This window comes from Carcharodon carcharias, chromosome 9 (genome assembly GCF_017639515.1).
Source record: "Carcharodon carcharias isolate sCarCar2 chromosome 9, sCarCar2.pri, whole genome shotgun sequence".
In the NCBI taxonomy this organism is placed as follows: domain Eukaryota; kingdom Metazoa; phylum Chordata; class Chondrichthyes; order Lamniformes; family Lamnidae; genus Carcharodon; species Carcharodon carcharias.
This window is the reverse complement of record NC_054475.1, coordinates 54,504,800-54,520,292: the sequence shown is the minus strand read 5'-3', so window position 1 is coordinate 54,520,292 and position 15,493 is coordinate 54,504,800. Positions and strand designations below refer to the sequence as shown.

The 15,493-nt window shown below is 44.3% G+C and overlaps 1 protein-coding gene across 4 annotated transcripts in view; it reads right to left on the bottom strand.

The window, feature by feature from the left end:
* The window catches only part of LOC121281904 (DENN domain-containing protein 2C-like), a 218,084-nt gene that overhangs the window by 39,336 nt on the left and 163,255 nt on the right, over window positions 1-15,493 (bottom strand). For all 4 annotated transcript variants that reach the window (XM_041195063.1, XM_041195065.1, XM_041195064.1 and 1 more), the window contains 3 exons: window positions 15,014-15,123; window positions 10,480-10,671; window positions 8,736-8,832 (listed from right to left, as the gene is read on the bottom strand). In XM_041195063.1, coding sequence (XP_041050997.1) covers window positions 8,736-8,832; window positions 10,480-10,671; window positions 15,014-15,123 — 399 coding nt within the window. The remainder of the gene's footprint in view (window positions 1-8,735; window positions 8,833-10,479; window positions 10,672-15,013; window positions 15,124-15,493) is intronic.

The window sequence follows — 15,493 nt, the reverse complement described above, 5'->3', positions numbered from 1 at the left end:
ATCAAAAGATGTCAACAACAATAGAACAAAAGAACACATAGGTGTTAAAGTTGGTGATATTATCTAAACGAATGTGCTAATTAAGAATGGATGGTAGGGCACTCAAAGTATAGCTCTAGTGGGGGTGGAGGGAGCATAAAAGATTTAAAAATATTTAAAAATAATGGAAATAGGTGGGAAAAGAAAAATCTATATAATTTATTGGAAAAAAAAGGAAGGGGGAAACAGAAAGGGGGTGGGGATGGGGGAGGGAGCTCAAGACCTAAAGTTGTTGAATTCAATATTCAGTCCGGAAGGTTGTAAAGTGCCTAGTCGGAAGATGAGGTGCTGTTCCTCCAGTTTGCGTTGGGCTTCACTGGAACAATGCAGCAAGCCAAGGACAGACATGTGGGCAAGAGAGCAGGGTGGAGTGTTAAAATGGCAAGCGACAGGGAGGTTTGGGTCATTCTTACGGACAGACAGCAGGTGTTCTGCAAAGCGGTCGCCCTGTTTACGTTTGGTCTCTCCAATGTAGAGGAGACCACATTGGGAGCAACGAATGCAGTAGACTAAGTTGGGGGAAATGCAAGTGAAATGCTGCTTCACTTGAAAGGAGTGTTTGGGCCCTTGGACGGTGAGGAGAGAGGAAGTGAAGGGGCAGGTGTTGCATCTTTTGCGTGGGCATGGGGTGGTGCCACAGGAGGGGGTTGAGGAGTAGGGGGTGATGGAGGAGTGGACCAGGGTGTCCCGAAGGGAGTGATCCCAACGGAATGCCGATGGGGGGGTGAAGGGAAGATGTGTTTGGTGGTGGCATCATGCTGGAGTTGGCAGAAATGGCGGAGGCTGATCCTTTGAATGCGGAGGCTGGTGGGGTGATAAGTGAGGACAAGGGGGATCCTATCATGTTTCTGGGAGGGAGGAGAAGGCGTGAGGGTGGATGCGCGGGAGATGGGCCGGACACGGTTGAGGGCCCTGTCAACGACCGTGGGTGGAAAACCTCGGTTAAGGAAGAAGGAGGACATGTCAGAGGAACTGTTTTTGAAGGTAGCATCATTGAAACAGATGCGACGGAGGCGAAGGAACTGAGAGAATGGGATGGAGTCCTTACAGGTAGCGGGGTGTGAGGAGCTGTAGTCGAGGTAGCTGTGGGAGTCGGTGGGTTTGTAATGGATATTGGTGGACAGTCTATCAACAGAGATTGAGACAGGGAGGTCAAGGAAGGGAAGGGAAGTGTCAGAGATGGACCACTTGAAAATGATGGAGGGGTGGAGATTGGAAGCAAAATTAATAAATTTTTCTAAGTCCCGACGAGAGCATGAAGCAGCACCGAAGTAATCATCAATGTACCGGAGAAAGAGCTGTGGAAGGGGGCCGGAGTAGGACTGGAACAAGGAATATTCCACATACCCCATAAAGAGACAGGCATAGCTGGGGCCCATGCGGGTACCCATAGCCACACCTTTTATTTGGAGGAAATGAGAGGAGTTGAAGGAGAAATTGTTCAGCGTGAGAACAAGTTCAGCCAGACGGAGGAGAGTAGTGGTGGATGGGGTTTGTTCGGGCCTCTGTTCAAGGAAGAAGCTAAGGGCCCTCAGACCATCCTGGTGGGGGATGGAGGTGTAGAGGGATTGGATGTCCATGGTGAAGAGGAAGCGGTTGGGGCCAGGGAACTGGAAATTGTTGATGTGACGTAAGGTGTCAGAGGAATCACGGATGTAGGTGGGAAGGGACTGGACAAGGGGAGAGAGAAGGGAGTCAAGATAACGAGAAATAAGTTCTGTGGGGCAGGAGCAAGCTGAGACGATCGGTCTACCGGGGCAGTTCTGTTTGTGGATTTTGGGTAGGAGATAGAAGCGGGCCGTCCGAGGTTGGGCGACTATCAGGTTGGAAGCTGTGGGAAAACAGGGGCCTCAACCGTGTCCGGCCCATCTCCCGCGCATCCGCCCTCATGCCTCCTCCTCCCTCCCAGAAACATGATAGGGTCCCCCTTGTCCTCACTTATCAACCCACCAGCCTCCGCATTCAAAGGATCATCCTCCGCCATTTCTGCCAACTCCAGCATGATGCCACTACCAAACACATCTTCCCTTCACCCCCCCTATCGGCATTCCGTAGGGATCGCTCCCTTCGGGACACCCTGGTCCACTCCTCCATCACCCCCTACTCCTCAACCCCCTCCTGTGGCACCACCCCATGCCCACGCAAAAGATGCAACACCTGCCCCTTCACTTCCTCTCTCCTCACCGTCCAAGGGCCCAAACACTCCTTTCAAGTGAAGCAGCATTTCACTTGCATTTCCCCCAACTTAGTCTACTGCATTCGTTGCTCCCAATGTGGTCTCCTCTACATTGGAGAGACCAAACGTAAACTGGGCGACCGCTTTGCAGAACACCTGCTGTCTGTCTGCAAGAATGACCCAAACCTCCCTGTCACTTGCCATTTTAACACTCCACCCTGCTCTCTTGCCCACATGTCTGTCCTTGGCTTGCTGCATTGTTCCAGTGAAGCCCAACGCAAACTGGAGGAACAACACCTCATCTTCTGACTAGGCACTTTACAACCTTCCGGACTGAATATTGAATTCAACAACTTTAGGTCTTGAGCTCCCTCCCCCATCCCCACCCCCTTTCTGTTTCCCCCTTCCTTTTTTTTCCAATAAATTATATAGATTTTTCTTTTCCCACCTATTTCCATTATTTTTAAATATTTTTAAATCTTTTATGCTCTCCCCACCCCCACTAGAGCTATACCTTGAGTGCCCTACCATCCATTATTAATTAGCACACTCATTTAGATAATATCACCAACTTTAACACCTATGTGTTCTTTTGTTCTATTGTTGTTGACATCTTTTGATGATCTGCTTCTATCACTGCTTGTTTGTCCCTACAACCACACCAACCCCCTGCACTTCTCTCTCTCTCTCTCCGCCCCCCACACACACCTTAAACCAGCTTATATTTCAACTCTTTCTTGGACTCGAACTCAAGTTCTGTCGAAGGGTCATGAGGACTCGAAACGTCAACTCTTTTCTTCTCCGCCGATGCTGCCAGACCTGCTGAGTTTTTCCAGGTAATTCTGTTTTTGTTTTGGATTTCCAGCATCCGCAGTTTTTTTGTTTTTATCTCAAGGTTACAAACAGACGCCTACACATCAACCAAGTCATCAGATAAATGGATTACTGGTGTTTTTTTAAGCTGATCCATTATTAATCAGATTGTCTGGTTCTGACAAGAGGTCATCAATCTGAAACGTTAACTCTATTTCTCTCACCACAGATGCTGCCTGACTGGCTGAGAATTTCCAGCATCTGCAGTATTTCGCTTTTCTAAAATTTCCAGGTGCTTGGTTTGATTTGCACCTTCTAATCTACAAAGTTCCCTTACCAAGCAATGGCATAAAACCCCAGTTCTTTATAAGACCACATCAGCATTAAAAGTGGACGCAGCAGCTCCTTAGCAGGAAGCTATGTTGTACATGACGGAACAGCGTACTATCTAGCGAGTGAGCGATGTTACAGGAGTTCCTCCAGTAGAAACATTAAACTTATCCATTTAGCTTGGTGGTCCTGGAGAGAGAGAGAGTGGTACATGAGAGGGGTTTAACTGTGATAATGTTAACTGCCAGCTTGAACTCAGTGTGCTGCCAGCAGCTGTGATATTTATGATGGAGATTTAGGCCACAGACCAGGCTCTTGTTAAAGGCAGGCCAGGGCACACTTAATAAATGTCACAGCCTGCTGGAATCAATGGCACTGCAATGCAGTATTAATAGATACGCAAGCTCTCATGAATTGATCACTAGGGTGCAAGTTCTCAGGCAAATCTGGCAAGGAGGCTGTGAAATTTTGCAATTTTTCTGCTGTTGATGCTTGTTGATTGTTCAGTGTGCCGGCAAACCAGCCTGTCACATCACGGCTACACTTTCATTTAAAAGTTATGCTTGATCAAGATTTCTGCATGTGATAAATGGAAACTGATTTGGTACATAGGAACTCTTGTGCCTACTTCAGGTCTCAATCATTTATTGAGGAAAAAAATGTTTTGCTGCAGATTTTCTGGCTTAACGAGCTTATTCTACTTGAATGCTCACGGTTGGAAAAATTTGGAGGGTCGGGGCGGTGGCGGGGTCTGAAACACAGACCCTTCCCCTCATCAGCTGAATATAATCTTTCTAAACATTTCCCAAATGCAAGTATTTCTTTGAAATCTAGCTGGATTCCTAGTCGAAATCTAGCAAATGTAATCAAAAACCCAAAGATTAAACTCTGCCTGGGTCGTACAGACATCTTCATCCCATCCTAATGATGGTACTTTGCTTTCTGTATCAGCTTGATCGTTTTACGTTTCCTCATTGTGAACCCTTTACCTTCACAGATTTGACTCATTCCATTATTTTCCTTAGGTCTAATTAGAACCTCCTTCAAGGAGAACTTGTGCAAAAGGGAAAACTAAGCTGGAATTACTGTTTCTTTTAAAACTAAATTCAAGCTCACAGTGTGGAACTGTACCAGTTCAAATCATTAATATATATTTTATAATATATATGACATCAAACAAATCTATATTTTCTCAAAAAAAACTGTGGTTATTTACTTGCTTCATAGATTCCCCAATAATTCTAATATATTGTCTTCTATGTATTCCATAGTCTGATGGCCCCTTCAGCCTGTTCTGTTCTAAAATATGTTCAGTCTTTGACACTTAAAGCAGCTCTGCACTGTAGACTACACATAATTGATAGAGAGTACATTTCAGTTATTTTTCATACATTTGTATTAAATTAACTCTCGCTCTCTTCAGGTCCTCCTCCTTCAGGTACCATGCCCTAAGAAGTTATAAGACATTACTTATAACACTGTTCATAAGTAAACTCGTTGGACGCTAATCCATTAGACTATAGCCATTTTCTTTTTCCTATTCGTGAGCTGATGCATGCATTCAGTGTTTCTTAGCCCTGGGCGGTCATAACAGTCATAACTTCATAACAGTCTCTGATTTCAAATCATGTAAAACCTATTCTAGTACTTCTTGGAAATGTAAGTATGCTGACTGGTTTCTGCATGTCAAAATGTGCCTCTTGGGATAGTGATAGGCCTGAAATTCCTTATTCTAGGTCATGTTATGATTCTTAAATGCTGGCACCAGATGCTGAAATGGCTACCAGCATCTTGCCTAAGAGGCAGCCATGGACTTCTATGTTAATCTTGCTCTGTAGCTGTGGGTCATCTTCGCTAGTGTTGCATTCATCCAGTTTGTGAGGCTCTTTAGAAGGCCCCCTTCCACAAAGCTTTCTCCGGTACATTGATGATTATTTCGGTGCCGCTTCATGCTCTCGACAGGACTTGGAAAAATTTATTAATTTTGCTTCCAATCTCCACCCCTCCATCATTTTCACGTGGTCCATCTCTGACACTTCCCTTCCCTTCCTTGACCTCTCTGTCTCAATCTCTGGTGATAGACTGTCCACCAATATCCATTACAAACCCACCGACTCCCACAGCTATCTCGACTACAGCTCCTCACACCCCACTTCCTGTAAGGACTCCATCCCATTCTCTCAGTTCCTTCGCCTCCGTCGCATCTGTTCCGATGATGCTACATTCAAAAACAGTTCCTCTGACATGTCCTCCTTCTTCCTTAACCGAGGTTTTCCACCCACGGTCGTTGACAGGGCCCTCAACTGTGTCCGGCCCATCTCCCGCGCATCCGCCCTCACTCCTTCTCCTCCCTCCCAGAAACATGATAGGGTCCCCCTTGTCCTCACTTATCACCCCACCAGCCTCCGCATTCAAAGGATCATCCTCCGTCATTTCCGCCAACTCCAGCATGATGCCACTACCAAACACATCTTCCCTTCACCCCCCTTATCGGCATTCCGTAGGGATCGCTCCCTCCGGGACACCCTGGTCCACTCCTCCATCACCCCCTACTCCTCAACCCCCTCCTATGGCACAACCCCATGCCACGCAAAAGATGCAACACCTGCCCCTTCATTTCCTCTCTCCTCACCGTCCAAGGACCCAAACACTCCTTTCAAGTGAAGCAGCATTTCACTTGCATTTCCCCCAACTTAGTCTACTGCATTCGTTGCTCCCAATGTGGGCTCCTCTACATTGGAGAGACCAAACGTAAACTGGGCGACCGCTTTGCAGAACACCTGCGGTCTGTCCGCAAGAATGACCCAAACCTCCCTGTCGCTTGCCATTTTAACACTCCACCCTGCTCTCTTGCCCACATGTCTGTCCTTGGCTTGCTGCATTGTTCCAGTGAAGCCCAACGCAAACTGGAGGAACAACACCTCATCTTCCGACTAGGGACTTTACAGCCTTCCGGACTGAATATTGAATTCAACAACTTTAGGTCGTGAGCTCCCTCCCCCATCCCCACCCCCTTTCTGTTTCCCCCTTCTTTTTTTTTCCAATAAATTATAAAGATTTTCCTTTTCCCACCTATTTCCATTATATAAAAAAAAACCCATTAGAGCTATACCTTGAGTGCCCTACCATCCACTCTTAATTAGCACATTCGTTTAGATAATATCACCAACTTTAACTTTAACACCTATGTGTTCTATTGTACTATTGTCGTTGACATCTTTTGATGATCTGCTTCTATCACTGCTTGTTTGTCCCTACAACCACACCAACCCCCTCCACCTCTCTGTCTCTCTATCTCTCCGCCCCCCACACACACACCTTAAACCAGCTTATATTTCAGCTCTTTCCTGGACTCGAACTCAAGTTCTGTCGAAGGGTCATGAGGACTCGAAACGTCAACTCTTTTCTTCTCCGCCGATGCTGCCAGACCTGCTGAGTTTTTCCAGGTAATTCTGTTTTTGTTTTGGATTTCCAGCATCCGCAGTTTTTTTGTTTTTATCTTTAGAAGATTGTTCTTTGTCTAACGCGATCTCTTTTATTATCAATCTTCCCCATCAGCATCAGACTTTCTAAATCATGATTTCTTATTACGTGCCTAAGAAATTGCCACTTTTATATTTTGAACTCAAGGTTGAAGGTGACAATGGTTTCTCCATGGAAATGTCTTTTTAATGTATACATTATATTTGGAGGCACGGGTTAGATTGTAGCCTCTAAGGAGGCAGCTGTTTCAGCCAAAAGTGACTGTGGTCAGATCCTTCTTTAACATGTGTGGGATTACAGGCAGATGTTGAAAAACTTCTATAAATTATTTTCAGATGCAATGATATGGTTTTGTGAAGAGGTTTGACCATGAGTGAGATTTATAAAACAACTGACAATCTACTTAGGCTTTGGTGAAAGAATAGGAACTCATGATTTTTGTGCCAAACATCTCCACTTTTAATAGCTTGTCTCAGGATTTATGAGATAGTGGGTTTGGCTTTACTGTATTAACCTAACCGCAGGGTTGGGAGTGGAGAGCGTGGGCGGGTAGTCTCAAGCTGTCTGCAGCCCCACTAGCAGGAATGTGGCTTGGAGAGGTTCAGGGAAGTTAAGAAATTTGCTTCTCTTTGAACACTCTGTGGGCCAGTTAGAGCAGGAGTGCTTCCCCTCAGGTCCAGTAAGGTGTCCTTGAGCTTCCCCATCCCTGGCCACCAGCCAATCACACTAGAAGCCCTGCTCCACACCTCCGATCGCCTCCTAGGCCAGTCTCCCGGGACTGTTCCCACAGATCCTCGACTGGGGCCTCCTAATGCCAAAGCTCCACTTCCTGCCCACAGGTGGGGCAATGAATCTATCTGAAGCTTTTATTTAAAAGAGGCCCTGCTGTTAAGATGAGCTGGGCCTTCACACCCCCAGACTCTCCAGGCACAAGAACCTTCCCAGTACTCGCCTCTTAAAAACAAATCAAAGCCAATCACGTACCAAACACTGAATGGTGTCCAAGCGCCAATCATGAAATCTAATTCATTAACCGAGAAGAACTCTCTCAACCTCCTTTCCCAATCTTTTCAGTCTAATTGTACGTCCATCTGCTATTGAAACAACCCATCTTCACCCAAAGCAGCCTAACCTCCAGCTCCAAGCAATACCAGGAGAGAAACTGCTGGCATTAACCAAAACACATTGTTATGTTGGAAACAGAACAAGGGACAGTGAGACTTTTACCAAAATCCCATGTATACACTTTCTGAACACCAGCAAAGATAAGCTATTGCAGCCCAAACCAGGCATCCACTGGGCCAGTGTGGCTCAGTTCCACCTTTGATAGTGTACATACACAGTGAACCATTGCACATGCCCCACTCCCCACTGTTTCAATCACTGTTCTTCTGGACTAATTATTTATTTTTAAGGTTGAAGTCTAAACATGATTAACAAATGTATTACTCTGAAGTGTTTGCTGAGAATCCTCTGATTTAGAATCAATGCTAACACTGTTTGTCGCAGCCTCCCTTCAGTCCGTTTCCTGTTAGTGTACCAAACACCACGCAGGACACTACTGTTAGATGGATTGTAGCTTCAAATAATTTTTACCATTGTTTCTAAGTCTTAATAAACTATAACCTGCTGAATAAACAGTGACTTAGTACAGTTCCAGAGTGAAGAACCCTTACTCTGCTGAATGAACAGCAGACAGAAAATACATTCAGTAAAATTTTGGATGTCCGAAATCTAAATGTTAACATGCCAGAACTTGAGAGATTTTTGAAACAGACATTGTAAAATTGCTGCTAGTGATACATTTATACTTCAAAGCCTAGTGTCTTAGTCTCACATAACTTACATTTTACCAATAAACACTTTGAATAAATTTATGAATATAATTAAGTACCTTTCAGAGGCGTGGAGTCTGATCCCGATGAGGTCAAAGCCTTCACTTTCTTCTTACCTCTCTTCACATCGTACACTGCCTGTATCTTCAGAACCAACTGAAATAAAACGGCAGCAATCAGTCACCACAGCACTGTTAACACAGTTCCAAATACTGCTGGATACCACCGGAACTTGCCACATAACAAGTTAGCTTCTAATATCACAAATGTAAACTTCTAAATAAATGCACTGTGTTTCCTAGCTACCAATTCAAACCCTCTCCCTTGGAACAGTCTGAGATAAGCCAGTCTATTCCATGTTTTCAAATCTCTCCATGGCCTCGCACCTCCCCATTCTCTGTAACCTCCCCAAAGCCTACAACACTCAGGTGTCTGCACTCCTCTAATTCTGGCCTTTTTTGTGCATTCCCAATTATACTTACTCCACCATCCAGCTTTCAGTTGCATAGGCTGCTACACCTCTTTGTCTTTCTACCTGGTTTTCCTCCTTTAAGACAATTCTTAAAACCTACTTCTTTGACCAAGTTTTTGGCCACATGACCTAATATCTCCTTCTGAGGCTCGGTGTCACACTTTGTTTTATAATGCTCCTGTGAAGCACCTTGGGACATTTCATTACATTATATAAGTTGTTGCTGTATAATGTTACAGATATAAATCCCCATAAGTAACACTCCTCCAAAAACTGACTCATCATTTTAGGAACGTAGGTCATTTGCTTCTCGAGCCTGTTCCACCATCCAGTGAGGTTACAGCTAATCTGCAACCTAACTCCATATAACCCAACTTTGTCCCATATCCCCTGAACGCAATTGGTGGACAAAAATCTATCCGTCTCAGATTTAACATTAACAAATCATTTAGCATCAATTGCCATTTGTGGAAGAGAGTTCCAAATTTCTACCATTTATATGTTGAACTGTTCCCTAATTTCACTCCTGAAAGGGCTGGCTCTAATTTTTAGACTCTGCCCCCCTAGTTCTAGGCTCACTAACCAGCAGAAGTATTGGCCTGTACCTCTTAATATTGTGAAAACTTCAAACAAATCATCTCTTAACCCAAATCATATTTTAACCTTTTAAATACCAGGGAACACAACCCCACTTTGTGTAATCTCTCCTTGTATTTTAACCCTTGGATTCCAGGTAACATTTTGATAAATCTCCGAGACATGGTGCTCAGAACTGAATGCAGGAACTCCAGGTGTGGTCTAACCAGGGCTTTGCATAGTTACAGCATGACTTCTACCCACATGTGTTCTAGTCCTCTGGATATAAAGACCAGCAATCCATTCACCTTTTTGAATTTCTTAGAAGGAGAAAGGTTACAGCTCAGGAGGCCATTTGACCCATCATGTCTGTGGCAGTCAAAACAGAACTATCCAACCTAATCCCACTTTCCAGCTCTCGGTGTGTAGCCCTGCAGCTCCTTTAAGTGCATATGAAAACAGAGGATTTGCTCAGTATCTGTTCATGACATTTTAATCATCCACATCGCTGTATTCCCCAAGTCAGTTTGGGCCTGCACTGTTTCTGGTTTTCCTCCATTTAGAATTGTACCCTGTACTATACCTCTCAGGCCCAAAGCCATGTGCCTACATTGAAATCCATCCCAGTTTTATAATTCGCTTAACCTATCAATATCTCTTTGTAATGCTATGCTGCCATCCACACTGCATACAATGCTGCCTTTCTTTGTGTCATCAGCAAACTTGATTATATGAATATGTCATCTTCAACTCACCGCTGGGATCCGCTTTCTTTTCTTCACAAAGATGTCACCGCTGACAGGGTCCTCAGGGTTGCCAGTAAGTGAAGGTGGGTTGGAGCGAAGCAGAGGGGCTGTGTTGTCCTTGCTGATCTTCCTCGGCTCCGAAACTTTCCAAGTTTTACTTTCCTGAGCTTGTCCCAGGAGGCTGGGGGGTTTAGGAGGAAGCTGAAAGTGGTGGAATGAACACTCTCCTATTAGTCAATCTCACTGATGGAAGAGCTGGTGTTTCCCACTCTTCCTCTCAAATGGGTGGGAAATCTAATTGCCTACCAGGTGCTTTATTCTTTTGTTCAGTTTTATGTCTTAATATCCTTCAATTTTCACTCCTCTGCCAGCAAACCTGCTGCCTCTAGCAGTTCGCCAGCATCTCACCCAGTGACTGTCACTGGCAATTCAACTATGGGAACCTCACAGCTGACCCCCATGATGATCTTGCCCAACATTGCACTTTCTAGTGCCAGCCAGTGCACAGTGGCAATTAAGCAGCAGCAGACCCCATAGCCTTAAAAGCAAATTGCACAATTAACATAACAAAGCATCTCAGGGGCATATAAAATAGTAAGAAGGGGGAAGTTAGCCTTGGAACCAGTTATTGTTGCTTATTGATTTGATTCATCATTGCTGGGTGCTGAGGGACAGCTTGCCCCAGCTGGACAACCTAGCGTAAGGGTCATAGTTTCAGCATTTGGGGTTGGCCGTATAAGACTGAGATGAGGAGAAATTCCTTCACTCAAAAGGCTTGTGAATCTTTGGAATTCTCTAGTCCTGAGAGCTGTGGATGGTCAATCATTGAGAGTGCACATAACTGAGATTGATAGATTTGTGGGTACTAGGGAAATTAAGGGATATGGGGATGGCATGGGAAAGTGGAGGTAGAAGTTTAACTATGATCCTATTGAATGATGGTGCAAACTCAAATGGCCAAATGGGCTACTCCTATTTCTTATATTCATTTACTAAAGGCACAGGGACTGATTCACTGCTGGGGAATCACAGCACTTTCAATCGTTTCTGCTAGCCTTTGGTTTTAAAGAGACAGTGCTTTAGCTTTAGGGGAAAGGGGTAGAAGGGTGAAAATTACACCCAATACATTCCATCTCTTGTGATTAACACAGCTCACACTTAATTCCCGAGCCAAATATCTCCAGGATCAGAATTGCTACAGTCTCACGAGGATGGGCAAGACACATCAACCCACAGGCGGCCCCAGAATCAGTAATGATGCTACTCCATGGACAGTGACATTGATCTTCCCCCATGCCAGTTAGGGATTGTAGAAGGCACTCCCTCTAAGGCCTGCTGGCGACTGCTCAGCCCAGTGTAGAAAAATTGCCCCTTCCTTGCTCCAGTGACAGATTGGACCCTTCAAGTGCCCTGATGCCTGAATCCAATTACCACTGCTGTACTGAACAATACAGTATGGGGCATATGTGGCTCAAGCAAAATGCATAGTCCATTGGCTGCAACAGGAGGAGGCCATTCAGCCTCCTGAATGGACTGCAATGGTTCAAGAAGACAGCTCACCTCCCATCTTCTCAAGGGCAATTAGGGATGCGCAATAAATGCTGGCATAATCCAGCGCTGCCCACTTCCCATGAATATGAGAAAAGCCCCTCAATCCTGTTCCACAATTCAATTAGATTATGGTTGAACTGTATCTTAATTACATTTACCCGCTTTAGTTCCATAACCCTTAATACCCTTTTGTAACAAAAATCTAACAATCATTGGAGTTGAGAAGAATGAATCGTATTGAAACACATCTCACCACATTGAAATTATTCATCTTCCATTCTTATTGAAAAATATTAGATTCTGAGGGGGCTTAACAGGGTTTTCCTCTCACAGGGGAATCTAGAAATAGGGAGCACCATTTCAAAATAAGGAGTCTCCCAGTTAAGATGGACTTGAGGACAAATTTCTTCTCTCAGATGATCGCCAATCTTTGGAATTCTCTACCTCAGTGAACAGTGAATGTTGGGTCATTGAATATTTTCAAGGCTGAGTTAGACAGATATTTGATCTTGAAGGGAGTTAAGAGTTATGAGGGGCAGACAAGAAAGCGGAGTTAAAGCCACAATCAGATCAGCCATGATCTTATTGAATGGTGAAGCAGGCTCTGCTCCTGTTTGTTATGTTCTCAGTTTTGACATTTTCAATTGACTCCCAATCTCAACAATTTTTTGTGGGAGAGAGTTCTAGATTTCCATTACCCTTTATATGAAGAAGTACTTTTGGACATAATTCCTGAACGGCCAAGCTATAATTTTAAGGTTATGCCTCCTTGTTCAGGACTCACCCACCAGAGGAAATTGTTTCTCAGTATCTATACTCTCAAATTGTTTAATCACTTGAAGCATCTTGATTAGATCACCCCTTAATCTTCTACCCTCAAGGAATACAGATTCAGTGAACTGCAGCACAATGTGACATGGTTCAGTGGGCCACAATGAATCAGTGCAAGTAAAGCATTCAATATTGAAGTAAGTTTGAAATAGAAAAGTGTGTGCAAATTGTTTCTGGAGTGGACTATTGATCAGGGAGGAGGATGTGTCACTTTGCACTGGAGGAACATTTCTGTGGTATCCCATTGACAGATATGTATAGCCTTGTGTGCAAACAGTTCCGCTGGACCTGAACACTGCTTTAGTCTTATACCCCATTGTCCAGATCCAATCACAGGTAGAATAAACTTGTGACTCAGCAAAGTGTCACATGGAATAGCTGGTGTTTTATTCAAATATTAGGAGCACTTGGGTAGGTGGGGAGGGGTGTGTGAGGGGTAAACTCCCACCCACAATTTCAAGAAACTTGAGTGTATAATGTAGGCCAATGCTTTTGCAGTATACTGAGGGAGTGCTGCACTATCAGAGATGTTGTCTTTCAGTTGAAATATTAAACTATGGTCAGTCCTCTCAGGTGGATGTAAAAGATCATAATTTCAAAAGGAGAGCAGGGGTTTCTCCCCAATGTCCTGGCCAATATTTATCCATTGACCAGTATCACTAAAAATCAGATCACCATTATCACATTGCTGTTTGTGGGAGCTTGCTGTGCACAAATTGGTGACACTAAAACAGTGACCACACTTCAAGAAGTTCTTCATTGGTTGTAAAGCACCTCGGGACACACTGATGTCATGAAAAATGCTATAAGAACATAAGAACTAGGTGCAGGAGTAGGCAATTCAGCCCCACCATTCAATACGATCATGGCTGATCTCATTTCAGCCTCAACTTCAATTTCCCGCCCCCTCCCCATAACCTTTCAACTCGTTACAAATTAAAAATCTGTCTACCTCCTCCTTAAATTTATTCAGCGTCCCGGCATCCACTACACTCTGAGGTAGTAAATTCCATAGATTCACGACCCTTTGAGAAAAGTAATTCCTCCTCATCTCTGATTTAAATCTACCACCCCTCAGCTTAAAACTATGGCCTCTAAATCTCGAATGCCCCAGAAGGTGAAACATCCACTCCACATCTACTTTGTCTATCCCCTTTAGCATCTTATATACCTCAATTAGATCTCCTCTCATCCTTCTAAACTCTAGTGAGTATAGGCCTAAACTGCTCAATCTCTCCTCATAAGAAGAGCCCTGCATTTCTGGAATCAACCTAGTGAACCTCCTCTGAACCGCCTCCAATGCAACTACATCCCTTCCTCAAGTAAGGGGACTAAAACTCTGCAGAGTACTCCAGGTACGGTCTCACCAATGCCTTGTACAGTTGCAACAACACTTCCCTATTTTTATACTCTATCCCTTTAGCAATAAATGCCAAAATTCCATTTGCCTTCCTTATTACCTGCTGTACCTGCATACTAGCTTTCAGTGATTCGTGCACAAGGACACCTAGATCCCTCTCCACTGAAGCGTTCTGAAGTTTCTCTCCATTTAAATAATAAGTTGCTTTTTTATTCTTCCGACCAAAATGGATAATCTCACACTTATCCACGTTAAACTCCATCTGCCAAACTTTGGCCCATTCACCTAACCTGTCCATATCCATTTGTAAATTTCTTATTTCTTCATTGAAACTTACTTTCCCACCGATTTTGGTGTCATCTGCAAATTTAGCTTATATCCCTGAATCCAAGTCACTGATATAGATTGTAAATAGTTGGGGCCCAAGGACCGAACCCTGTGGCACCCCACTAGTTACAGTTTGCCATCCAAAAAAAGACCCATTTATTCCAACTCTCTGCTTTTTGTTGGTTAGCCAATCCTCTGTCCAAGCTAATATGTTACTCCCAGCTCCTCGTGATCTTATCTTGTGTATTAATCTTTTGTGCAGCACCTTATCAAAGGCCTTCTGGAACCCCAGATATACTACATCTACAGGATCCCCATTATCCACTTTGCTTGTCACATCTTCAAAGAAATGCAAGTTCTTTCTTTTCAATTTTGTAGAAGAATCAGCTCTAAAGGTGTCTGGTTCCTGGCCCTGTTTGAGATGTTTGCTCAGTTCAGAGCTCCCCTTTACACAGAGTAAGATGGGATTCTCACCTTAGGAGGCCGCCTGGGCCGTGTGGATGGAGATCCCCAGACTCTCTTGCCTCTCGACAGGAGCGACGGGGTGAACTTGACATCTTCATATGGATTTTCCTTGGAAGGACCTAAAGCCAATATGGAAAAGGAAGAAGCGGATCAGGTTGTCCTGTCTCTGGGAAGGTGCAGGGTGCTCGCATCTATGAAGGATGAAAGCCAACAGAGTCCAAGGGATGATGAGACAAATAGATAGAGGAACAAAATGGATAGATTTCCAAAAGGCGGCAAGAGGGTGGGAGAGGAGCGGGTCTGCACCAATCAATGCACCAGACAAACCAAGTCCACAACTGAAGGATAAATTATTTTTCAATTGCCTCTCGATAATTTTTTGTGCAAATGAGCTAGCCAGTGTTGTAAATTAAAGGTAGCTCATCCCAAACCTGGATCCAGTCATTGCCCAGCCAGGCTCACAGTAATCAGCATGAGAATCCCTGATAT